This window comes from Hesperophylax consimilis, chromosome 10 (genome assembly GCF_061612785.1).
Source record: "Hesperophylax consimilis isolate HC1 chromosome 10, BYU_Hcon_1.0, whole genome shotgun sequence".
Classification (NCBI taxonomy): Eukaryota; Metazoa; Arthropoda; class Insecta; order Trichoptera; family Limnephilidae; genus Hesperophylax; species Hesperophylax consimilis.
This window is the reverse complement of record NC_142845.1, coordinates 23,901,830-23,928,363: the sequence shown is the minus strand read 5'-3', so window position 1 is coordinate 23,928,363 and position 26,534 is coordinate 23,901,830. Positions and strand designations below refer to the sequence as shown.

The 26,534-nt window shown below is 33.4% G+C and overlaps 1 protein-coding gene across 3 annotated transcripts in view; it reads left to right on the top strand.

Annotated features, from left to right (window-relative positions):
• The window catches only part of chas (chascon), a 287,576-nt gene that overhangs the window by 243,574 nt on the left and 17,468 nt on the right, over positions 1 to 26,534 (top strand). For all 3 annotated transcript variants that reach the window (XM_089636729.1, XM_089636728.1, XM_089636730.1), the window contains exons 8-10: positions 9,721 to 9,868; positions 10,377 to 10,490; positions 21,332 to 22,676. In XM_089636729.1, coding sequence (XP_089492855.1) covers positions 9,721 to 9,868; positions 10,377 to 10,490; positions 21,332 to 22,676 — 1,607 coding nt within the window. The remainder of the gene's footprint in view (positions 1 to 9,720; positions 9,869 to 10,376; positions 10,491 to 21,331; positions 22,677 to 26,534) is intronic.

The window sequence follows — 26,534 nt, the reverse complement described above, 5'->3', positions numbered from 1 at the left end:
TGGGGGAATCTTCAAGTACATACAAATATATTACCTATTTAGATATTGAAAACTCACTTACAATAATCTTCATAACATTTAAAATTGATAAGTTACATTCCTTCGTTACTCAATGACTCACTTTAATTCTTGGAATACCATTTTGAACTTTAAAAAATTCTCCTGGCATATTAAAATAAATTGTATTTGCTTGGCAAGAAAATAATGTATCTCAATACTATTCTAGCCTGTCATTTCGTCACTTGCAAACATTGTTTTATATCTGTGAAAAAGTGCGTTGTAAATTCCGTGTCCAATGTCAAAATTGTTAATTTTCGAAATACTGTATTTATGTACACGAAATCTTCAAATGACTTATGTTGATTGTGAAGAACGCTTGTCTAGCTGGAGAATATAATAAGAGTAAAGAATATTTACGTATTTCTTAATTATGTTATATTTTTTTTAATTTAGAAAGATTTTTTTCTCTGATTATAATAGCTGTACTGGGAAAACTGCAATAGATTACTTTATACTACTTTTATAAATACATAAACACATTATCTGGTAAGACGTTACAATTTATAAAAACAAATTTGCAAAAAGGTATTACGAAAATAGTATCTGCAGGCGCACGGCGCGGCGCTCTGCATTTTATCTGGCACATTAGTGTGGTTAAATATATTATTTTTTCGTTTTTATTTGGTTTCACGACCAGCATGGCTTTTAAATGGATTTAAAAAAACAGAATATATCTGGTGAGCTATCGAAAATAAAATAAAAACTAAACTATATATATATATATATAATAAAAAAATAAATATATAATAAAATCTACAAAATGTAAACTGAAAAACCGAATATAAATCAATATTAGTAAAACATGTAACAGTGACATAAAATAATATTGAAACAAGAACAATACTACATATAAGAAAAATCACTAAAACGAAATTGACATCGCTACTCTAGTTTGTAGGATTCAACAAAGTGCTGGTATAGATTACGCTTAGTTCTATAAATGGAGTCAATAAATACATCAATAGTACCCCTACACTTTCCAGATCATGCAGCATATTGGTCAGTGAGTGTGTCGGATAGTTGGTTGATTATGTATTGCAGAAGAATGTTATATTTTATCTTGTGCTCCTAGTCGGCACATGCAATTTAATAATGGCAACGATGGCAGGACTGTCAATTAATTTGTTTATGACTCTGTGTAACACAACCAGGCCTGACATAATTCTCCTGAATTATGCAAGACTACCTCTGATACCTAGATAATATTGTAAATGCATCTTACAGTATATTTTTTTCATTCATTGCCAGAAATTATCCGAAATATAAATAACAACAAAGAATTTTAACTTCACGTTAAAAAACACACTAAAAATATAAGCTGAATACTTTGGCATATTTCAAAAAAATAACGAATAAAATGACACATCTCCCATATACACAAGCCTAGATTTATTATGGTGGTACATCTTATGTTTAAAATTAGTTGGAATAATTACTATACTTTATGTAAATTATGTTATATTATTTTTGTGAATAAATACATATTTTTTAAATTGATGTACTGAGGAAGTCCGCAACAAAGTGGGTTTATAATGTCAAGACACCATCTAGCAGCGATTTCATCTGAATCACATTTTTTCTATCACTAACACTTATGCATAATATATTTTTTTAAACATCTATTGGTTACTTACGGCGGATAGATGAGTAGTAAAAAAAGTAGCGCTGTTATCAGAAGATTTCAGTTTACACTCCGATGGCGGCGAAAAAAAACATTTTTTTCCTGTGTGATTAAGAATTATTTGAAAATAAATTATAATTCAACTATCATATATAAATATACTGATGGCGTACTGAGATCACACAGTATTATCCACCACTAAACATGTTTCAATCAGTTAATTCCCATGCATTTTTATTCCGTTTTATGATCTGCATATTTTTTACTTTTCAAAATGTGTACGAGATTCGTTCTGAACGACCTTATGGAAGAGGTTCATAATATACATGGATAATAATTGGCACGCTAAACTGCTTTCGATTTTGTTCGCGCAAAAAACTTCACTTGGCAAATTCAATTAGACAAATTTAGGTTCTACACATACTTCCCAGCATAGGAATGAATCAATCGAAACTTTTTCCGAAACGATACTGAAATATTCGAATAATCGAATTATGTTTCGAATTAATCACCCTGATGCGGATATCAATTTGAAAATAGGATCCAAACGAAGATGGCGATATTGAGAGTAATAAATTACATTTAAAAAACGATATCGGTAAAACAATAGTTTTGTATCAAAATAGGGCAACTTGAATCCATTATTTCAACTACTAATTCTCATGTTGCTTTACAAAATATTCGAATAAATTGATTCGTTTATTTCGAAGTGGTTTGCCTCGATTATGACCATCACTACGCCTGCTTACGTTACTTAATAGCTGTTTTGATTAAATATAAATATAAAATAGCATTAATATAATACCATTGTAAAATGATTTTGCTCTACGCACACTAACAAACTCGCCACAAATTTGAAACTTATTGACTCTCAGTTTCAACCACAAATATTTCACTTGTGGTTCCAATTGCCCAACATTATCATTGATCTGGTATTATTTTCACTTTTGTTCCAGATGAGGACCATAAACTGTTAACCCTATCAATACCAGTGTTCTTCCTCAGGAAAAAAAAAATATTAATATCTCTTGATTTGCGTATCGCTTGTGAAAAATATTCCTCAAGGCGTCTATTTTTTCTGCCAGGATGTAATTTTAGTCAAGCGACAAATACCGTAAATGTAATAACAGATCCCGTTTCCTCTGTTTTGCTTGAATCGATTATTATTTTTTATACTTATCCATAGTTACATCGTGTTTTTTTTCAAATTAAACAATTGTTGGGTTTTTCCTGACTTAAAAAAATAATCTTTTCATGCCTAAAAATTAAAAAATTCAAATTAGAAAAAAATCTAAAATTATAAACCAAAAATTTTCATTAAATTATGAAAGGTGTTATCAAGCATTAAATATGGTCAAACAATATGTCGTATGTCTTATGTTAAGGATACAAATTATTTTGAACCTCGTTATCTCGTAACTTAAATTATAAGGATAAAAATTTACTAAAAAATTTCTTAAATTGTTGCACAAAAATTATTAAGAAAAACACACATTAAAGAAAAATCTGTAAAAAAATCATGACTATAACTCTAGAGAGTTTTGCTGTGTCAGAAAATAGAAATAAAAATTACGAAATTAATTATTAGTGCGACTGATGTACTCTATTATTTTTCTCTTCAGTGTGCTTTACTAATATGCATTTTAATCAATTATATTGTCGACAATTTGGGCGTTTATTATTATTTTTTTCATGTTACCCGCTTCACTAGATGATACATATACTGCGGCAGGTTATCAATAATAGTATTTCAATAATTTAATCGTTAATAATGTAGTTTTTTATTCTTCTAAATTTGCATAAAGCAGTTTAGTTAGTAATTGATTGGCAGGTAACGATCTTTTCACATGGTATACGATGAGACAACTCTGTTCATGATGATACAGTCACGAGTAATTCATCTTTGTTTTAATTATGCACGCTGCCTTGTTCAAATGGGAGCATTTTGCAAATATATCATTAGGTACTGAAGGTTGCTTTTTCAGTCGGAGATGATTTTGCAATGCAAAGAACGTACAGAAGGCCCGAAGCACGGTAATATTACTGGATGTTTTGTAGAAATCATCCTAGAAAAGTTCACAAACTATCTGCGATATAATAACATAAATATAAATCAATTGAAAAATGAAGTGTTTTTGAGTAAAATCATAAATACTTTCGATGATATACGTTTTTTTTTAATTGAGTCATCAAATTCTTGCAAATATGCTAACCTAACACGAACATATTTTAGTTGAGTAGTCATCAGATTCTTGCAACTCTGCTAACCTAATACGAACATATGTTAGTTGAGTAGTCATCAAATTCTTCTAACTCTGCTAACATAAGACGGAGATATGTTAGATGAGTAGTCATCAAATTCTTGCAACTCTGCTAACCTAACACGATCATATGTTAGTTGAGTTGTCATCAAATTCTTGGAACTCTGCTAACCTAACACGAACATATTTTAGTTGAGGAGTCATCAAATTCTTGCAACTCTGCTAACCCAACACGAACATACTTAAGTTGAGTAGTTATCAAATTCTTGCAACTATGCTTACCTAACACGAACATATGTTAGTTGAGTTGTCATCAAATTCTTGGAACTCTGCTAACCTAACACGAACATATTTTAGTTGAGTAGTCATCAAATTAACACGAACATATTTATAATTTATTTTCGCTAAATATCTTAACCGGTTCAGAGCCAATCAATCCCATGGGAGGATCAATCATAAGTAATTTTAATGATAGCAAATGCTTTAGGCATCGATTGTGTTACAATGCGGGCATCTTAATCTTTCCCAGCTACATCGGAGAGTCGACTGAATTAGATAAACGTTAATATAAGGATTAGGAAGATAAATGTTAATACTTACCCAATTAGAAAAAAACGAAAAATTAAAATGTTGGAATTCGAAGGAAAGTATTTTCATTAGGTTGGTAAAGCTTCAGTTGCATTTACAGTCACGTTAAATCTTCCCTATTTTGAGAGGTTTTGTATGTGCGCTTACTGAAATTAAGGCACAGAGTGTAGGTAATAGGTATCTGATATTATTAATACTCCAGCGTCTGGACGGTGTAGGCCCTCTGATTGGTCAAATTTAAATTGTCTGTTTCGGTTAAATTCCGCTAACTTGAAAATTAAGACACGAGTTCATACTAAAATAGGATCGCCTCATAATAATACGAGATTTCTTCAAAAGCAACGTTTCTGCTCATATAATTTTTGGATAATATCGAAGAAAATATGTTTTAGAAAGTTCATAATCCATTGGATTAATTACATTACAATGAAAATTATCCACAGTTACGTGATTATGCTTGACGTTTATAAAAAAAATCACCCGTTCCCTCAATGGCCGATACGCACGGCTATAGATGGCCGACAGAGAGCGCACCTCTGGCGGTTTAAAAACGAACCAAATGAATGGCGCGAATATTTAAATATGCAGCTCACAATATTTGACTATACGATTAACAAGCGTTTACTAAGAAGATTTCTTCTGGAAGCTTATCACTTTGTAATGGCATTTTTCATTATTATTTATGTTTTTTTTGTTTATTAATTATAACTGATTTTATATTGACATGTTTTCTAATTTCTAAAATTTCAAAATTATTTATTTGCGGTGCTTTATATCCTGAGTGAAGTATTTTAAGACCTGATTTTTTTTTATCGAAAGTGTGATCTTTATTCAAAAGATGATTTGCAAACTCAGATTCACTATTTCAAAGACCGTTTGAAGAGAATATGTTTAATTTTTTTATTTAGTATTTCAACTATCAATTTATTAGAATAACCGTTATTAAATGCTATTTGTCTTATGAATATATTGTTTTATGGTTATATGCTATTTGTTTTTTTCAGGTCTTAAAATACTTCACTTTAAATAATTTTGAAATTTTAGAAATGAGGAAACATGTTAATATAAAAGCAGATATAATTAACAAGAATTTTTTTATAAACTCTCTTTTAAATATTTTCCCACTCAACTGGTCTTTCCCGTCTAACGATATTGTAATTCCTAATTATTATAAACCCAGCCTACTGTTACCCCTCCCCCCTCCTTCCACTCCTTCTTTCCCAATTGCAATCTATATTTAATTTTTGACTTCGGTGTATACACAATTAAATGTAAACATTATATTTTTTCATTTATTGGACAATTTGCATAGCGCCGCTTTTGTGAGATATCACCTCAGGGGCGCTATATTGTAATAATCTACCTTTATATATAAATTTTTACTCTCCTGATGATGTTGTATATATAATCTAACTTTAAACTTTATTAGATACAGTAACAGTTGTAGGTAAAGAATTACCACCAGTTGGAGTAAAATTAACACCTTTTAATTAAACCGACTGCTAATCTCATCGCACAATTCCCCTCCTTTTATTCATAAACACTGGTACAATTAATAAATATGTAATAATCTATTATTTAAGTGAACTTTGTTATAACTATCTTTAATGGTGACAAACTAAACGATATTGATTCAACTTATAGACATTGACGGTTGTAACACATATTTAAGCACTGCAAGTCTCCTATGAGCTAATTATATTAGGTACCCAAGATAACAGTTAATATCAGTTGTAGACATGTAGGCAATAATAGTGTTTCATTTGAAATAATCCATCACAAATACGTAAAATTTCATTTATTCAAACAACTGTCATTCTTATTATGCGTAAATTTAGCATGTTATTATTAATTATCTCCTTCCTGTTCCGTGTTTTAACAATATATATACTCACCCTCTCTATGTGAATGTCGTAATATCTATCTATTAAATGTAACTGTTGTTAATATCACTTAAAATGGGCGAAGCCCAATTAAGTGCCGCCCGCAGGGCTTTGCAGAAAAAAACCCGCGGAGCGGGTTTTTAACTGCTAGTTTTTATTAATATAAAAAAAATATTTTGTGATACTTGGTTTACAAAAACCCGTAATGTTATTCATAGGTGGCAATGAAAAGTACATTGAATTTATAAAAACGTGAATTTATATTATTAGGCATTAGTAGCAATAAAAGTTCTTTACCAAAATAAATAATATATCAGATAAAAATCCATATATTTATCTGGTATTAGAACACGTAATACAAATTAGTTTTTGATATCCCTTGGAGTACTCGAAAAAAATCAGTAGTTGCTTCATTTTTTTATAAATTTTTATTCATGTTTCTAAATAGGTACTTATCCTTCATTTGTTTAAACTTTTTTTTAAATTGATTTTTATTTTTTATTGACAAGTACTCCTTTCTTAAAGACGCACCAGCCTATATTAGGAAATTATAACATACATACATATATAATAGTGCACAAAATTTTATACTAAAAAATCTATTGAGTACGTAAAATTATGCAAAAATACGTCCCATTAAATACATTAAAGTCTTCGGATTGCTTATATGCAGCAATTTTCACTATAAATTTGTTGCTTTTTGATAAAAGGTAAACATTATTGTAGTGGTTACGGTCTGGAGTGGTAGTTTATTGTTTGGATAGTTTTGTGTTGTAAATTTAAATTATCGTAATCGATTACTAAAATATCAGTATCTAAATGGATCGTTTTTCGAATCTCAAATTTCTGCAAATAAATATTTAGGTAGGTACTAGCATTTAAAAAATATTCTTAATTCTTCAATAAAGCAACAATCAAGACCAGTCGGTGGCTGAGTTGACATTTTTTAGTCCCAGCAAGGCGTAGTGTGTTCAATTTCTCTGGATAAGTCCTCCATCACAGCACAAACAACATGTTCCGCTTACTGTGGTGGTAGTAGGTGATTTACAAATATTGTCAGGTTATTCGTAACCTGGGAATGTTTGTCTTTCTTTAAAAAAAATTAAAATAAATTACATATATAAAGAATTCGTATTTTTTCGGGATTTTTAAATATGATGACCCTTAAAAAATACCTACAGCCTGGACAATGTGAGCAAGTTAACCTCATGCCAATACGGGCAAAGAATCATTCGAGATCAAATTACAAAATATCCTAAATCAATTTAAGACGAAGGAGTGTTCATCTGTTCATACACGCGACACTCCTCATCAATTTTGCTAAACAGATTATTTCACAAGACCGTTGAATATAGTTGAGAATGTAAATAAAAAAGGCCCACCCAAAATTCTGTTTCGTGTTTCCAAGACAATTTATGATCATCAATGACATGAACCAACAGTAAATTAAGTTTCATTTACTTGCTTCGGTTTATGCTTAAATTTGGCACTAGTAATAGAATATAATAAGACTAATAAATAAAACCAATAATTAATACATAAAATTGTAGATGAAGTCTGTTAAAACCCCTCGGACTTCCCTGTCAGGCTCATGATTTAATTAGAAATATTGTGACATTAAATTTCTAATAGATTTGTTGTTTTTGAACGTATCCTGAAATAAATACCGTTTTTGAAAGCAAACGGACCTGTGCAATTAAAAATAATAATTTCAAAAAGTTTCAAGTTTTTTACGATTGCTTTGTCGCCTACCGATTATTATTTTTTAAGTATACTGTAAAAATACCACTATGTACACAACTAATAAACATTTATAATTACCCGAACACATTATAAAGGTTATTTTTTGTCACTTCACTTTTTTTTCATTTCACATAAAAATAATTATATAGGTAACATTCACAACTTTGACCAATCTTTTGTAAACATGCAAGCAATGGCGGCCAATAACTCTTATATATTTGGAAGCGTCTTTTCTAAATTTTTAAATGCAAATATAAGGCGAGGTGTTGGCACTTTCTAGCACTGCTTAAATCATAGTAATTAATAATCATTCGAGGTTTAGCTTCGTTCTTATTAAATGTAGAGTCGTTCTTAACAAAAAAATTAGCGTCCTTGCAAGAGCCCTGAAGGGGTAACCATAAGTTACCTATACCGGGGCGGGTAAGTGGTGGGATCCTCGAATGCTTAAATCATAAATATTCAGGTTATCTAAACTACTTGTATGAGTCCGTTTCAGTTTGTGCAGTAAATTACACAAAAATATGCTATCGATGCGCCGTGTACTAAAAGGCACAAACATATCAAAATTGGTTATATTCATTGAGATTGTTAGGTATTATAGAAACAAACAGAAAAAAATATTGCAATAGATAATAATCAATAATATAAAGCTTATTATTTGTAACATCTATTGGAGGGCCGTTGACCTTAGTTTTTTATCAGTGGCTTGAGTCAGTTTGTTTTTAAATTCATGAATCCTTAGTCCCATTGTGAAAATATGTCTTTGTAAGTTCTAGGTTTATCCCAAATATCCCTGTCAGGATTAAAAATAAAGATTCCATAAGAATAAACGTATTGAGGCTTAGAACGACATCTGGCGGCACTTCCAATAAACACATTCCACCACAGAAACTCCCCCGGAGGCTTCACATTGGTTGTGAACTTCGACACAAAACCATAGTTTTGAACCAGTCCTTCTGGTGAACAGTCATATTTATCTAAGCATGCAATATTTACTTTTAATATAGTATGACTATTCTTTTTGTAGGTACTAAATTCATTTTTTTAAATGGTATTTTGATCGGTATTGAGGTACAATTAATATAATTTGTGACACACAGAACAAGATTTAAAAGTATTTCGTGTGTTTTGTGATTAAGGTTTCGTTAAAAGTGTTTAAACAGAAGGAAAAGTTTGTTGAAGATGATTTAAAAGTGTAAAATTCGTAAATTCGAAGGATAGAGGGAGAACGCTTATATAAAAAAGGATTACAAGTAATAAGCGTAAGAGACTGTTATTTTATAAAACAGAGCAAAAATTTCATGACATCTGAGTAAAATAGCATTTAAAGAATCACTGTGATTTTTTTCGGAGCATATTTTGCAATTTTTTTCTATCAATATAATTTCATATGATCAAAATTTCGTCAAAAAGAACATGCATATATTTTTTAAGGGCTTAAAAACTTATAAACTGCGAAACAACTAGGCCTTAGTGTTCAAGGGAAGTATTTTATACGTCTGTACCTAACGAAAATAGAATGAGGATTCTTGTCAATTGCTAATCCAGATGTAATTGTTTGCAGGGTAAATCGCTGAGCAGCGGGTCCGTGGAACGGCTGCGCGAGAGCGGGCAGCGGCTGGTGCGCACGCGCGACCAGGAGTTCGTGGATCACATGGCAGGGGGCGCCAGGATCGCGCGCGAGATGCGGTACAACGCCGACACAGAAGAAGGTGACCCTCTCTTACTATTATTCTTACTTACTACTCTCAAGCTGATGAACAAACATCTCCTGATAACCTTTAATCTAATCCGCTTCCTGTTCACTAACTTTCGACTTTCATTTTTAGCAATCGTTTTTTTCTATTAATCTCTAGATAGACCACAAAATTATGTTATCCACGAGGAATTTGATTATTGTACCATTTATTTGTGATGACTCTCGCTGCTGGTAATGAGGGGTATATAAGTCAATTTATTGACTGAGCACAGCGAAGTCCTGTTTAAACTCGACCGTTTTGCATTTCGTCTGTTTGTAAATTTGTTTATACGTTCCGTTTTCGGTTCAAAATGATGGATATTTAAATGGTTCAGTAAAGATTCTTCTTTCAAATATGGGTTCGTTGTGTTTATCTGGGCTTTCTTTTTTAATATTTGTTAATTTTGGGAAATATACAGTTGAATATAAGCTATATTTCTGAAAATATGGGTTTTTCTGAACAGTTGTATTTTTGTCCTCAGGCGAGAAATTCGGAGATCCAGGCATGGAGGACCCGCATGACTGGGACAGCCTCTCCGCGAGGGTGCGGCGCCAGAGGAGGCTTCAAGCTAGGACACTCATGCAGAGACAAAAGGGTACGCACCACCCAACAACCATCTAACCAAATAACCGGCCTTAAAACTCATACAATCACGTATTAAGGCGAAGCCTAATGCCAAATCACTATTTTAATTAATCTTTATAACGAATTGGTGTACATTATGACTACCAAAAAATATGCTTTAGATAAATTGAAGGTTTTCCTATCGCTTCGCTTGATTAGAATACAAATAAAATAAAAATTACTCAATAAAAAATATAAATGCAAACTACTAAAAAATAATTTGGCTTGTAGCTTCCTCTTAAACAGAACTATCAATACAATTAACGCGTACCGCGGCCCCGGGAACTATTCATTGGATGACCAACACCTGTGCCACAGTTTACTACGTTTGGTGACTTAGCAGGGGTGCCCGAGTTCATGGCGTGAGTTTTGATCAGGTCTTGGCGGCGATTACGTCTGCCTACCATATGTGTGGCTGCCTGGATCAGGAGAGGCCAGTTAAGAGAGACCCTTTCACCTCTCAAACCGGACTCTCTTGACCCATCGCCTTGCACCACAATGGGAGGAATGGATTCATACGTCCGTCACTCCTGGCCACACTGACACTCAGATTTCTACTCACACTTTAGACCTTTTTCTTTCCAACAACTTTATTGCCTTCCTTTCCCTGAAAACACTATCAACACAGCATCCCCAAAGATGACATAGGCCCCTAGGGAAACTGTTTACCTCAGAACCTCTTGTGTGGAGTTAACGTTAAAAAAGTATATGGTCCCTCAAATGATAACGACTTCAAATTTGAATGACGCTGAAAGCTTGCTTCGCGAAAGAATTGAAAAACTGTGCCTGTTTACCACCCCTCCGTGTCGTGTAATAATGCTCTGAACGAAGTTTTAAAATATCATTATTCCGTAAAAACAATTCTTACATTATTTAAATTTAACTAAAGGCTGATGCGTAAGATTGAAAAGCTATCAATTTAATTAAAAGTCAAGTTACAAGTTTGATAAGGAGCTTGTTCCTATAAAAATGTCCACCTTACGATCCCTACTTAGCAGTTGAATTAACATTTAGCTGTGGGCGTAATTTTGTGTGTTTATGTGTAGATCCATTTTTTGGTTTGTTATCTGTTTAAGTTGTACGGCCAAGGTCATTTAGGCATACACGAGCAGCTTAGAAATGTGTCAATAATATTGCCAACAGTTATTAATGACTGCAATAGTATGTAAATTAGTGGCAATAAAAGTTCATTGAAATAAAAATACCAACAAATCTACGTTCATAAAACATTTAAAAGTTTATTTTAATTTTTCGGAAACATTTATTGAATATTGAAGAAGTAGATAATACTAATACATCTAAATGAAACAGAATAAGACACAGAAAAATACAAAAATCGAACCTAAGACCTCTGTCTTACCGGGACAACGTCTTTAACTACTCGAACATTGGGACTTATACGTCAATTTGGTATTAAAATTCAGAATTAACAATATTATCTTGAAATTAGTTTTTAACATATTTTGGCAGCTATCTTTTTTATTATGACAATTTTTTAAAAGATTGGTTTGTAACCTAGATAAGCGTCTTGGATAATCATATCCGATTTTTATTTAAATAAGATACCTTAAAATTTAAATGTTTATTTTTAGTCTTGTTCTGTTTCAAGTTTCGTTTAGGTTTATTGGTATTATCTTATTTTCGAGTATAAAAAAAAATAATTTAACACACTATTTCAAAAAAATGGATTACTTTCAAATCTAAAGGGGGCTAATACTTTAATATTTTCTATGTCAACTTATTTTTCCAATAACTTCTACTCCGTGTCCAGGATGGATAAATTTCTTCATCGTGGTGAATTATTGTTTTATGGCGAATATTGTGCCAGAGTTCCTCATTCCCTCAACCAACCGGCTTCGCACCTCCAACACCTTGAACACCTGTTCAGTGTTGACGGTTGTTCCTCGATCACGAAAATCGCCTACGCCCTACACCCCTTCAACATTCCATTCGTCTTTTCGTGACCGATTTTGGCATGGTGTACTTTTTGCTATATGGAATACCATTTTTATTCCCTTTAAATTTGTATTTGTACCTCCGAGGTGACATAAAATACAAACGTTGAAAATAACATAAATATTGTATTGAAACGTGGACAAATTATTCTCAAAGTACCAACCACTACTAAAATGTCCCGCAACAAATGTAACGAGACATAAATAAAATATATTGAGCACATTTATACTTCTCATCAAATGGTTCCCGGGGCAACGGTACCCAAATCACCAATAAACAGTTAATAAATTAATAAATGTTTTATATTGCCACCGTTTTAAAATTAATTTATGATTTATATGTGTAAAATATCATCCGGATTATGTGCGATATTTGGTTCATAATTTCAAAACAAAAAATAGACTCGTTAACTAACTTGCATTATTGCATTACCAACTGCAAATTATTTGTAAACAGTTGTACCTGCTGACGTCTGATTAATTATCTGGCTGATGTCATGCCGCTTCAATTGTACACATTGTCGTTGTTATTATTATTTGATCTCCCGGCGCTATTTGTAGTATATAGCGAGGTTCGGTTTTGATTGAACGAACAAAAATCCAATTCGTATTGTTAGGTATGAATCTGGGTTGGGTCGTGTAAATTTAATTATTCAGCGTCGTTTACAAGGGGTATGGTAATTTGTGCTATAAATGGAAATATTATTATACGTACTTCTTAACGTAAGGGCTGCACTAAATGTACGTATTTCTGTAAAACTCGTAGTAAGGCGAAGCACTTCGAAGTGATGCAAAATCATGTGTTTTTCGTTTGAAAATTTTTCATAAACCAAAATAGGCGGTGAAATTAAGCGGAAATTTCAACTTTTTTCTATAAGGACTGCGTGATTTTGCCCTATTCCGAATATTCCACTCCACTAATAGTTTGGAATCTGGAGGTTGTGGTATTGATATTGATTCCAAGTTTGATAGATTGTGCAAAGACGAAATTATAACTATGACAATGAACGATGAAAAATTCATAGAAACTAAGTAATTTTCGTTTATATCTGATTCATAATACCTATGACACATAATATGAAGCTAAACGATATAAAAGTGATTTATTGTGTGGTAAAATAGCATAATCTACTAAGCTCTTTGGCGGTCGAGTAAGAAATGTCTTATTTTTCTGTCGGAATCGATCGGATTTATTTATTTAATTCGAGACACAAACACAACAATTATTAAGTAGGCTCAAATATCGTATTGCAGAATTGTTATTAATTTATAAATCTAGACCAAAGTGTTTACAGCATGCGTATGATATCACACAAATAAAATTAAAAATATATTAAAAACTATATTACCTACACAAGTACAAAACACAAGCATTATTTTCATTTTACGACCTCTGTGGTTGAGGGCTAAGGCTCTCGACTTTCAAGTGAAAGGTAGCTGGTTCAAAATCCCTGCGTGTGCGAGAAGATTTCGTTTGATTAATTTCACAATTTACTCATTTAAAATAACATCGCATATTTGCGCTACGTTCCTGAGTGAAAGATACACTCAGTATTGGCCTGGTGTAAGACCACCATTCAGAATTGAAACTTAGCTTGCAAAGGTTTTGGCCGTGTTTAGTGACCAGATCTGAATAAAAAGGTACTTCCCCTGCCCACTCACTTCAGCTTCACAACACATCCTAATTGGGTATGAAACTCCAGACGGTTGGGAACAGTTGGGACTTTCGCGCAGTTTCACATAAATAATAAAAAAAAATCTCATTTCATTTGTGTCCAGTATTTCCTAGACACCGTGTATAATCGCTTCCAAGATTTCCATACTAGCCGATTCCATTGTAAAATGCAGTTAATCTTTAATCAAATTAGATTCATCCCACATGCCTCCGCAATAATGAATCTAATCTCACATCGATAGACAATTTCAGCATACTTATATCTTTTAAGGAAAGAGGAGGTCTATTAAAACATTAAGTAAATTTTATTCTGCTGTTAATTAAATCAAATAATAATATTGTTTGCGGGGAATTTATTTTGTAGTCTGCATTAGGATCGTTATAAAACTTGTAATTTGTAATCATTGCCATTGAATGCGGAAATCAAGTGAGCTGTGATTTTAATGTAGGTTGGCGTTGTTTGTATGCATTAGTTATTGTTTCTAATGACCCTCTCAGTGTTTGAATTGTACAAAATTGATGACATTGAAACAATTATCTCAATCTTAAACAAATAACCCTTTTTTATCGCCATGGGTTCAGATTTTCATATTCAAGATCATTATTAGTCAAACGTAATGCACGTTATAATCTACGTGTTCATTTATGGAGTAAATTTAGTTATTTTATTAATACACTCTTAACAAGATATGATTTAAAATTTTAAAGTGAATTATTTGTTTACACGTGTACATTGTACATATTACGTATACGAGGCATACAGACACAAAATTGCCTTTCATGAGAGAATTGAGTTTTTATCCGGACAAAACTATTTATTCATATTCATAATACGTATGTACGGGCGTAAAAAACATAATCATCTTTATATTGTAAAGCATAACATGCAAAATGTGAATTTACTTAAAATAATTACATTAGCGCCATCTATAAACGCGTAGATTATAATCAACGTAACGTTTAACCGAATTACGCGAATCTTTTGATTGAATACCTAATATCGTTGATTTTTAAACATTATTTTTAATTTTGTGAAGTTACGAGTCGTACCTTACGACCTCTGCTTAACTATCCAGTATTAGGCGCCCTTGCGGTGATTTCTTACGAAAACGGCGCTATATAAATTAGCCAAATATTATTATTAGGGTAGATGCGTAGCTTACATCAATGAAGATAATATAATGAGACATATTTCTAACTCATTCAGCGTGTTTCAAATAATGAGTTTCTGAAGATAATATAATGAGACTTCGTGTTTCTAACTCATTCAGCGTTATCATCATCATCTTCAGAAACTCATTATTTGACCAAGCATCGCACTGTTTTCCTTGGTGGTAACATAGAGGATGGGAAGGATCTGTATTTGTGCTTTGGCACACACTCATTGTTTTATTCACATTCATACGTCATATCATGAATAAGCATCTGTAATGTCGACTCATGGCCATGACCTACTCAAGTATATCGTTTACTTGATTGTGCAATGTCTTTCCGGGGCGCGTCCGTTTTCTTAGTAGAAACGATAGTAAACTTGTGTAGAAAGTAAAATAAAAAATAGAAAATTTGAAACTGAATATAAAATTTAAAATTACTACGCATGTGGGTACCGAAATGTTTCATTGAAGTTTCTTCATTGGAGAGAATTTTGTCCTGGAAAACACTGTCGTCATTAAAAACCACATAATCGTCTTTTTTTCCAATGGGCATAATATGTAGTATGCTTCCTCCACATCCCTGTTTTGATATTTTATACTACAAATCAATAAAACATTGCCAAAGTAATCATTGCACGCATTCGCAAATGCACAGGTTTACACACACAAATTATGTAATTGGCAATTCGGAAATCCCCACGGCCGCATACAGGATTTAAACTATTTAGATTCACCACATATCCTGAATCCTTATGGGCTAAGTCCCATCCTAAAGTATATTGTATTCAAATATGAATATTACAACCAAAGCACGTAGGTCGCGGGTGTTTGGGAAAATCCCACTATTACAAATTGTTTGTTTAAATAAAAACCAACTAGAATTTCAATAGTAAAATAATATTACCCAATTCTCGATTATTATCATGATCCACTAATTGTTCCACAAGCCTTAATTATTTTTTTTAAGAGATGAACTATTTCTGATGGAAAAAAACATGAAAACTTTGATGTTACAGGAATAACAATCATTTTTTTAACTAGCAACAAAATATATTACTTGTATAACTTTTGTGTACCTACCACGAACTTTTAACATTCGACATAATGATGTAATACAAAGTTGAAGAATATAATATAGATGTCATAATTACACGTCGCTGTCAAGTGAAAGAAATTTTTAAGCGGTTTATGTAAAGAATAGGTTCCAAAGAAGAATCTTAAGTAATGTAGATTAAGTAATAAATGTGTTTGTGCCAGTACAGTCTGGCATTTAATCCTCTATGCCTACAGCCTGCCCGTTTGGTTAGTTAATTTCATTAATAAGTTACCGACAACTTCAGGAGATAGGAGCTTAGTTTGACCAAACGTCATTGACTTACTTTAAGATATTTGAGATTACCTTGAAAAGTAATTCCATCATCAAAACAGAAATTCCACAATAAATAATAATAATCTTTCTTCAGTTTTCACGGTAAAAATCGATTCTCAATAACATAATTTATTTTTCCTAGTGTCCATACAGTTATACGCCAATATATTACAGATAAATTATAAGAATAGAATATCCAAAATTATACACAATGTTTTTAAAGCACGAAATAACGTAAGATTGATGAACTAAATATGAAACAATATTAGTAAAACATGTGTACAAAACATATGTACATTATTGAAAACACTGATACTTAATTTTTTAAAGTCCATTCAATACAAAAACACATATTTATCACCTCTGAACATAATTGTCAATTCTGTATTAATCTGTACTTTATTTATCAATGCTATCGATTATTTTCTAATCATCCAACTATATTATAAACTTATTAACTACCCTTCCCATTTTTTCTACCTTACAACTCCTGTGGTGATCTGTCTTTTTATTACTACTATCTGGCTGTTATTTACTTTACCGGTTTTGTTTTATATTAAGTGCTAAATTATAATATGAACTATACTTGTCAATTTGACTGGCCTAAAACAGGATCCATTCCTAGTTGGCTAGTCAAAGTTTCAGCATGTTTTATTGCATGATGTTTATGTGAAATAAATTTATTATTATTATTATGTAACAGTAACATACAATAAAATAGAAACTAAAATAATACAAAAAATAGGACAAATCACTAAAACTACATTACCAACGCTACTATAATGTGTAGGATTTAACAAAGTGCTGGTATAGATTACGCTTAGTTCTGTGAATGGAGTTAGTAAATATATCAATAATACTCCCAAACCTGTTGCCCAGATCATGCAACCTATTAGTTTTTTGTAAAGTCCAGTCAAGAGTACCAACTGCTCCCTACAGTCTGGAGCTAGTGAAATATGGCATCCGCAATCGGGGTATGTTGTGAGTCTGAAGGTTACGGGGAGGGGAAGGAGATATTCAAGAGGAACGTGGGGAAGTACCTGGCTAAATAACACAAATTAATTAAATAAAATTTTCTTGCGCACACTTGGATTTGAACCCGCGACTTCTAGATTGCTAGTCGAGAGCCTTAACGCTCGACCACGGAGGCTCACGGAGGTTAGTAAGTGTGTCTGGTAGCTGGTTGTGTATGTATTGCAGAAGAATTATAGATTTTGTCTTGTGTTCCTAGTCGGTACATGGATAGTTATAATAATAATCTAAATATTAAACGAAAATGAATTTTTAAAAAAAGCTAAAAGTAAATATTGGCGCTGTTCTTAAGAAAACTCACTTGATGAGGTTTTAGAGACGATTAAAGATTAATTGAAATTTCCCGTTCTTTTTACTATTTACATAAATGAACTTTGCAGCATGAAAATAGACGGTGAAATAGTTAGCTATGCTGATGACACAGTTTTACTTTTCAAATCTAAGGATTGGAATAATGTATATAACATAGCGAATTTGGGAATCTCGCAAGTGAAAACATGGCTAGACTCAAACATACTTACACTTAACATATCAAAGACAAAATTCACAACATACAGTATAAATAGCACGGGACAGCCAAAAAACAATACAAACACCATAAAAATACACGAATGTTTAAACACCAACATCTGCGATTGCCCTCCTCTAGAAAAAACAGAACAAATAAAGTATCTAGGAATCGTAATTGACCATAACCTTAGATGGATACCTCACATCAAACATATCACAAATAAACTTCTCAAAACAATCCACATTTTCCTTAACATAAGAAACATATATAAAATAAAACAATTGAAAACAATATATTTTGCACTCTGCCAATCAATAATAGAATATGGAATTATTGCTTGGGGAGGAGCAACAAACTCGGCTATCAATTACATAGAAACCGCACAGAAAACGATCTTAAAGGTAATACTAAAAAAACATAGACTGACCGATACAGACCAAATATTCAACAGCTGTGACGTACTAGATATACGCCAATTATACGTTAAAACACTACTAAACTACATTTTTAACAAAAAAAATAAATTTCAACGTACACAAAATAACACTAACAGACCAGTTAGACAAGCGTACAAAGAAAACATTAAAACTCCAACAGTAAATTCAACATTTGGACAAAGACACTACCAATACCATGCTATAAAAGCTTTCAACGGTCTAAAAATTGAAATTAAAATTGAGGAAAATAAAAATAAATTCACACACAAAATTACAAAATGGATTAAACAACAAAAAAGACAATATTACCAAAATGTCATAGCATAAAATAAAAATAAAACCTACACGTAACACACAAAACCAACATAAACACACATCACTCACAAACACATAAGATTATTTTCATTGTATTATTTTTTTAATTTTAAATGTATTATTATGTATTTTTATTTTTAATTTTAAATTTATTATTTTCTTTTCAAATTTACTATCTTCTCTTTAAATGTAATATGTAGATAAGATTTTCATATCATAAAATGAAGGCCTCAGCACGGGCAAGCCACCCAGTGAGGCCTACATTACTGGAAAACATAAATTGTAACAAAATAATGTACCAAATAAAAAAAAAAAAAAATAAAAAAATAAAAAATGATTGATTTATTAGCAATGTGAGATTTTTTACAAAATCAAGAGACTGATATTCTAATACCGTTAATACCGCCAATATGTTAAGACATACACTTCTCAAGTACATAAAAATCAAGTAGTGTAACGATAGGAACGCGTAAATAAAATTAAACATTGTATGCATGAGCGTGCATCATCTGCCCCACATAATAAGAATGTTCAAGTACTTTGCAGGCTATAATTATAATTTCAATTGGTATAAGAGATAGAAAGGAAAAACTCTTACATTAAGAACACATACTTGCTTTATTATATTATTCTCTCAAATAAAATATACACCCTTAAAACAGCATCTTTTAAATAATCTCATAAATAAATAAGCAAGATTGCAGCGACTACAATTCAGTATGAATTTACATTTTTATATCGTGATGTATCTTTTTGGTAGCAGATATTTATATGAAAATTATTTATAGTCTCATGCAATGAAATATATGATGAAAATGAGTTGTTATTCCTTTTATCTGTAGACCGTCGATATACAACATAGAATATCATTTATTATTATGTTGTGAGATCTCATGTGTGTGGGCAGGTAGCAGCCATGCTATTTTAGCACATGCAAGAACAAAGTACATAACGAGTGTACTGAATCTGCCGATCAATGTAATAGATTCTCCGAGCTATCAAGGTGAACCAAGCCAGTACCTAACTACGAGAATACAGCTCACACGGTTTGCACAGGTGCCAGCTTGTTTGTATGCAATGCTCTATTGACAGTGAACACGCGTAAATCCAATATTTTTTTTCTATTTCAGACTAATCGACTGACATGGAAAATCTACGAATAATTAATCTCGTTGCGTAATATACGAAACTCGCGCGACGTCAATATTTGTAATGAACAGAATATTGATTGTAATCGCAAGATAAAATTAATCATATATTGGAAGGAAGTATTTGCAAATATTTATGTATAACTTAGAAGAACCTCCTTCGTGTTATATTTTTATTTTATTTAACACACCTTGAACCATAACATTTCAGAGCGTCTTTTTTGGTCTTTATCTCATTATACATTTAGTACAGCTTTCGTTAGTCTTTACATTGTATACCTTTAGCATAGCTTTCTTTAGTCTTTATCATATTATACCTTTCGTTAGTCTTTATCTTCTTATACCTTTAGAATAGCTTTCGTTAGTCTTTATCTATTTATGCCTTTAACATAGCTTTCGTTAGTCTTTATCTTATTATAACTTTCGTTAGTTTTTATCTTTGTATACCTTTCGTTAGTCTTTATTTTCTTTTATCTACAGTATATCTTTCGTTGGTACTTATCTTATTATACCTTTAGTATAGTTTTGTTAATCTTTATCTTCTAATATCTTTCGTTAGTCTTTATCTTCTAATACCTATGTTCACTTATTAACTATGTTAATTTCCTGGGAAACTGATTTTGTTCCCTTTGTAACCATGATTTAAAAAAAAACTCATATTTTTTTGTAAATCTAATTTGAATGATTTAATATCATAATACGTGAAAATAACTACATTACTAATAATACTTTAAGATCTTTTGTTTGATGGTTACCTACCTACCTAACTTCAATAAGAGATTAACTTTAATATTATGCGTTTCTTCGAATTAAAAATGATCTAATGGGGTGTCGGATATCCGTGTTTACGGTTATGATAAACTTTAGAAAACCCACTTAGTCTTCGTTAAAAACAGTTTACCTATTATTTGTATTATTTGTTGGCGAACAACGTGTTGGTGTTTTTAATAAGCAAACAATTTCATGAGCAATTCTGCCGATCCTCTCTCGTAGGAGGCTCTTCGCTCATCAGTCATCAGTCATAGCGATCCGTGCCGCGGGAAGGTTGTTCTGATCGCGCCGTAGCGTCTTATTATCTGGTGTGTCGTTAAACATAGGTGTGTGAGACAAACAATTATTCCGTTTGCTGTGAAAACCTGGTGTAAAATAACAAACAAACGCGAAAGTGTAATTGTCTAGGTGCAATGAAACATTTCTAACATACTTTTGTTTGCAGAAGCCGACTCTCTGCAAGAAAGAAAAGATGCTCTAACAAAGAAGCCGCTGGACTTCGATCTCGAAGAAGAGACGAGGAAAAAGGAAACAACCAAGTGGCTGGAGCATCATTTCGGAAGTGACTCCCGCTCCTCGCGAGACTCCATCGGAGATGAGATAGACGAAGCGCCGACCACCAGCTACTTTAACGTCACCATCAAGTCCCAACCAGAGGCACCCAGCTCCAGGAGCCGAGACCAGCCCCCCAAGGTCATCAGCCCACCTCGAGCTCGCGCTCCCCCTGCCCCGTCACCAGAAGTCATCCCTCCCCCTTCCCGGACCAAGGGATACTTCCAGGGCGTCAGCGAGTGGACTCAGCGCCGGGCCGACGAGGCCAGGCTGCGCGAGGAGATGTCTCCCAAGCTCGCAGATTCCCCCTCGCCTGACCGTGGGCGCCCGCTACGCTCCCCCGCACTACAAAGAGATGATTCCGCTTACGTCTCTTCCTCTACAGTTAACGCTCCTTACCGCAGACCAAGCCCGGAAAGGGCATCTCCGTTCCAAAGCTTGGAGAGAAGAAATAGTCCCGACAGGGCCTACTCCCCTTACGGACCTCGGTACAGACAGGGAGCGCAGCCCCAGAGGTATAAGACTCCCGAAGAAGAAATACACTACGAACGCGGACCTGCCCCACCAGAGCGCAAGCGGGCTGCCGAACGGAAGCAAAGAACCTCGGACGATAGCAATCGCTACGATAGCGGATATCGTAGTCACTCTAGGAACGAGGCGTCTTACCGGGAAGAGGCCGTACAAGAACCCCCGCCAGACTACTCGCCGCCGCGGGGCGCGCGTCCACCCACGCGTTCACGTTCCCGCTCACCCTCCCCCTCGCCGTCGCCACAACCCCCGCGCGCCAGCAGGAAGCCCCCGCAGCGCACTCGCTTCGCGGCGGAGGAACCGAAGACGCCCGAGCGGCGGTCGGTGGGCGCCGCCATCGGCCAGTCCATTCGCAAGCTGGTCGGCAAGATCAGGTCGGCCAGCCAGGAGCGGAAGGGCAGGAAGGGGGCGCGGGCCTCGCGGTCCCCCTCCCCCCGCCGCGACCTGAGCAGCACCTACCGCCAGTACGGTAGCGTGGACAGCGACCCGCCCCGGCCGGAGCGCAACGGCGAGAGGGACAGTACCTCTCGAGCCATGGACCGACGCGGTAGAGCCGAACCTCTGCAACGCTACTATCTGGGGGAGGACCCCTTCGGAGGCAGTATCTACGGCAGGGAGAACAAGTACGACGGGGCTAGACCGCAGAGGGTGCCTAACAGGAAGACGTACATCAATGGACACAACGGATCTAGTGACGTCGAAGATCACAGGTATGATTTTCTTTTAATCTAAATCTAACATGCCTTGAAACTTGTGTTTTAGAAACAATATTTAAGGCGAAACACTACGAGTAATGCAAAATCATATGTTTTTAAAGTTCAAAATCCCCTACTTACGAACCCCTTTTCGGTTATGGTTTTCTTGTAAAATGTGGCAAATTAAGTTCTTTGGAAAATTGTTAAATAATTGATTCTGAACTTCGCAAAATAAATTAAAACAAATTTACTGGCGAAGTTTTTTTCTTGCATAAATTAAAACAGGCGGCTGATGTTCAACAGGAATGTAAACCTTATCACCATCGAAATAAGGAGTGTTATTGTTAGCGGCCCGATTCCACATGTTACACGACGTGGTGCATCGCCTTAAAATCAACACATAACTCTTTCCCATTTGTTATATTTATTCTGTTATATTGCAGCGCTTAAATACATATCTAAACAATTTTATTGCCGCTTGCACCATCGCCAACTAATCAGTATTGGTAAAATGCTTTATTCACACCCTTGGTATCTTGTCTATTAAGTTAGACTCGATTAATTTCGTTCTTTGCTATACTGCCGCGGTAACTAAACACACTGTGTTTTTAGTTACATCGGCAGTTTACAAAGGTCCACCCTTACGTAAATAAATAAGTGTTTTCCAAGTAAATTATTCATGAATTGTTTTAGAATCTGTTTCTGTATATGATTCATCATCATCGTTGTCACTAATAAACATGTGTATAGCTGATGTTCTCAAATCAATAAACCTTAACAACAAGTGGATAAACAACAAAGTGACTTTATGCAATACTAATGTGATTTATATTGTAATTTAATGTGGTCCGATCCAGACTATAAATTTATTATAAATCATGTCTTGTAGTGGCGGAATGACGCAGAAATTGTATTAATTGATATGACCAAAGAAGGTGGTCATAGTTTAAGCATACCAACACAATTGTTCCATGGCACAACTCGTAACAAATCAATAATAAATCAATGATATGCTAACTATAGAAGATATGTCAAGATTTTAAATAACGTCTATGTTCAGGTGCTTATATCATCAAACTGCCAACATTTTAAATAAATTACGTTTATCGCCTCTTGAAGAAGCCAAGACATATTAGAACTAAGTGCAAAAGTTAGTTTAGACAATAAATCAACGGTTTAACTTTTAAATCACCCACATTGACGCGTAAATAGAGGTCAAAATGGTACACAATTTCGTTCAGAGATGAATTTACATATGATAAAAAGTTGGTTTTAACAGAGGATTCAAACATGTATTATCCATATCTAGCAATGTTATATCTCGTTTCGGCCTTATAGATAAGGTCAACTATCAGTCTATTAAATAAGTGAAATCACAGAAACAGCTGATCATGTTGGAATTTACAACAAATAAAATATAATTTGTGCAATGAAGCCAAATCGGGTAACAGTTACGATTTCGCTAAAGCTGTGTTGCATTCTTTACAGCTCTAAAATCCGCGGATAATTATGTATTCTACGTATCAGGTTTGCAGCTCCCACGCGGACAATCGGGAGTTTTGCACGTTGTTCTTATTTTGCTCTTTTGTACGAAAGAGAAAATAAAAAAAAAGTGAAACAGCAATTATCCGCCCACCGCAGATCGGCGCGTGTGACAGCCATTTGTTTGTTTATTTGCGATCCTAATTGGAGATGCAATAAAGGAGAACTACCATTACAAATTAGGATATTTATTACGTCGGTAACACTAATAAATTATTCACTACTAGCTAGTGTACCCGGCGTGGCTGGGGGTTATCCTTAGGAAGTAGACATATACCATCACGAACTTTTCCGTAGGCCTTTTTAAGATTCAAAATGTTGACCGTTAAATATCCTTTTTTGTGTGAAATCGTGGGGTTTATTTGGGTTTTCTTATCCACATATTTTCAATGTTATGTTACCTACCTGCTTGAAAAAGTTTGAAAGAAGAATTAACATTGAGAGAGTGGCGTTTCTTTGGAAAAATCATTTTATAGTTACTTATTTGAAATTTAAAAAAAAATGTTACATAAAACAAATTATTAACAATTTTTTTTCTTTATTCATAAAATATATTTAAATACAGTTTTTTACATGCTTTTCGACTACCACACTAGACACATGTCCGTAGTATGGTAGTCGAAATTTCTGTATAATTACACGTATATTAAGTAGGTATTTAAGTACCTACTTACAAATCTTAAGAGTATAGAGGAAATTTTGATTTTGATTTATTATAAGAGAAAAAACATTCCTTTTTAGACGCGAGGAGTACAAACTTTTCACAGAATACTAGTTATGTAAAGTTATCTATACGATAACTATCATTTGGTTATCACTTTGGTTCTTTCTTACTCAACCCAAGAGTCCTATTTTGAGCCTAGTTTTTTTTCAATGTAATTGCTAAAGTTGTGATAAAATCATATGGTTATTCATTTTGAAAGAGGGTTCCTCCCGCACGTCATTTCAAATTTGGAAAAAAGTAACATTCCAAACCGTTAAATTGAAGGTTTTAAATATTAGAACATACATTATTACGTTTTGGCTAAATTACCGTATTTAACTTCTGTTTAACTACCGCAGTTTAACTTCTTTACCAGGGATAAAACAAAATGGCATAAGGGATGCAATCAGTGATCAAATATATTATCGATTGATGCAACAAGTCTTACTGTGTGTAGATTTACATTATTTATCCAAATTCCCTTTTTTTCACTAACCGAAAAATTTTAGATTATTGATCAATAATTTATTCTTGTCTCCATGATCGATTATTTATACTTGTCTCAATGATCGATTATTATTTCTCTAATGCCATCATCACTTAATCTTCCCACTCCGACTCCGGGTCCATCACAATTTTAATAATTATGCGTTTACCTAAAAATATCTCAATTAAAATCTCGAGTTTCAAAGTGTGTCAAGTTACCTTCGGATATCTCGATTGGATACAAAATACCAAAATGATTCAATGCGATTTGAAAAGTTCGTATCCGATGTTAATTTTAAGAGTATGTTATTATGTTTTAATGTGATATTCAAGGATTTCCTCAAACGCCTAAATTTTACGTCGCATTAAAAACAAGCAACACATTACGAAAGACATTCATATCCTTAACACGTGTTGATAAAAAAAAGTGCTAAAACAACTTAAAGTAATGAATTAAGAGAATAGAAACATATAATTTAAATTCTACAACAAAATCCTACTCTCATTAAAAACTCACATCAATATTTTAACATTTATCTCAAATAAAAAGCTGGATTCAAAACATAGGAAGATCAGAAATAGATAATATACTGACACCAAATACAGACTGAGACTGAAAACACTCAACTGAACAAAAAAATACCATGTAATCCATAGACATATGAATATTAGTAGACCTGCCCTAAGTGATTAAAAGCGTATTATCCCCACTCCCCATACCGGTTCCATTGGAGCCGGCTGTGCTCGCGTATGGCCTCAAGTGAAATTTGAAAACGTGACGTCATCATTCTTGTGCGAACTATGGTCGAGGCATCATCGGTTCATTTTACGAAATAACACGGCAAAATGTTGACTTGTACTATGAAAACTTGTAAAAATAGATGTGAAAAAGAGAATAAACCCAATTGTCGTATTACATTCCATATATAAGCATTATTTTACTTTATTTTAAGCATATTCACATCGTATAATATGAATCAGTTGTTACTATCACATCGAGAAACGTCTGGACGCGAAACACAAAGCTGGTTGGTTGCTGGGAAGTAAATTATGAACATTTATAAAAGTGTCTTAACTAAATACTTAAACGAAATATTCGACTCTGAAAATAGAACCGAATTTTTTTGCCGAATTTGGACTTC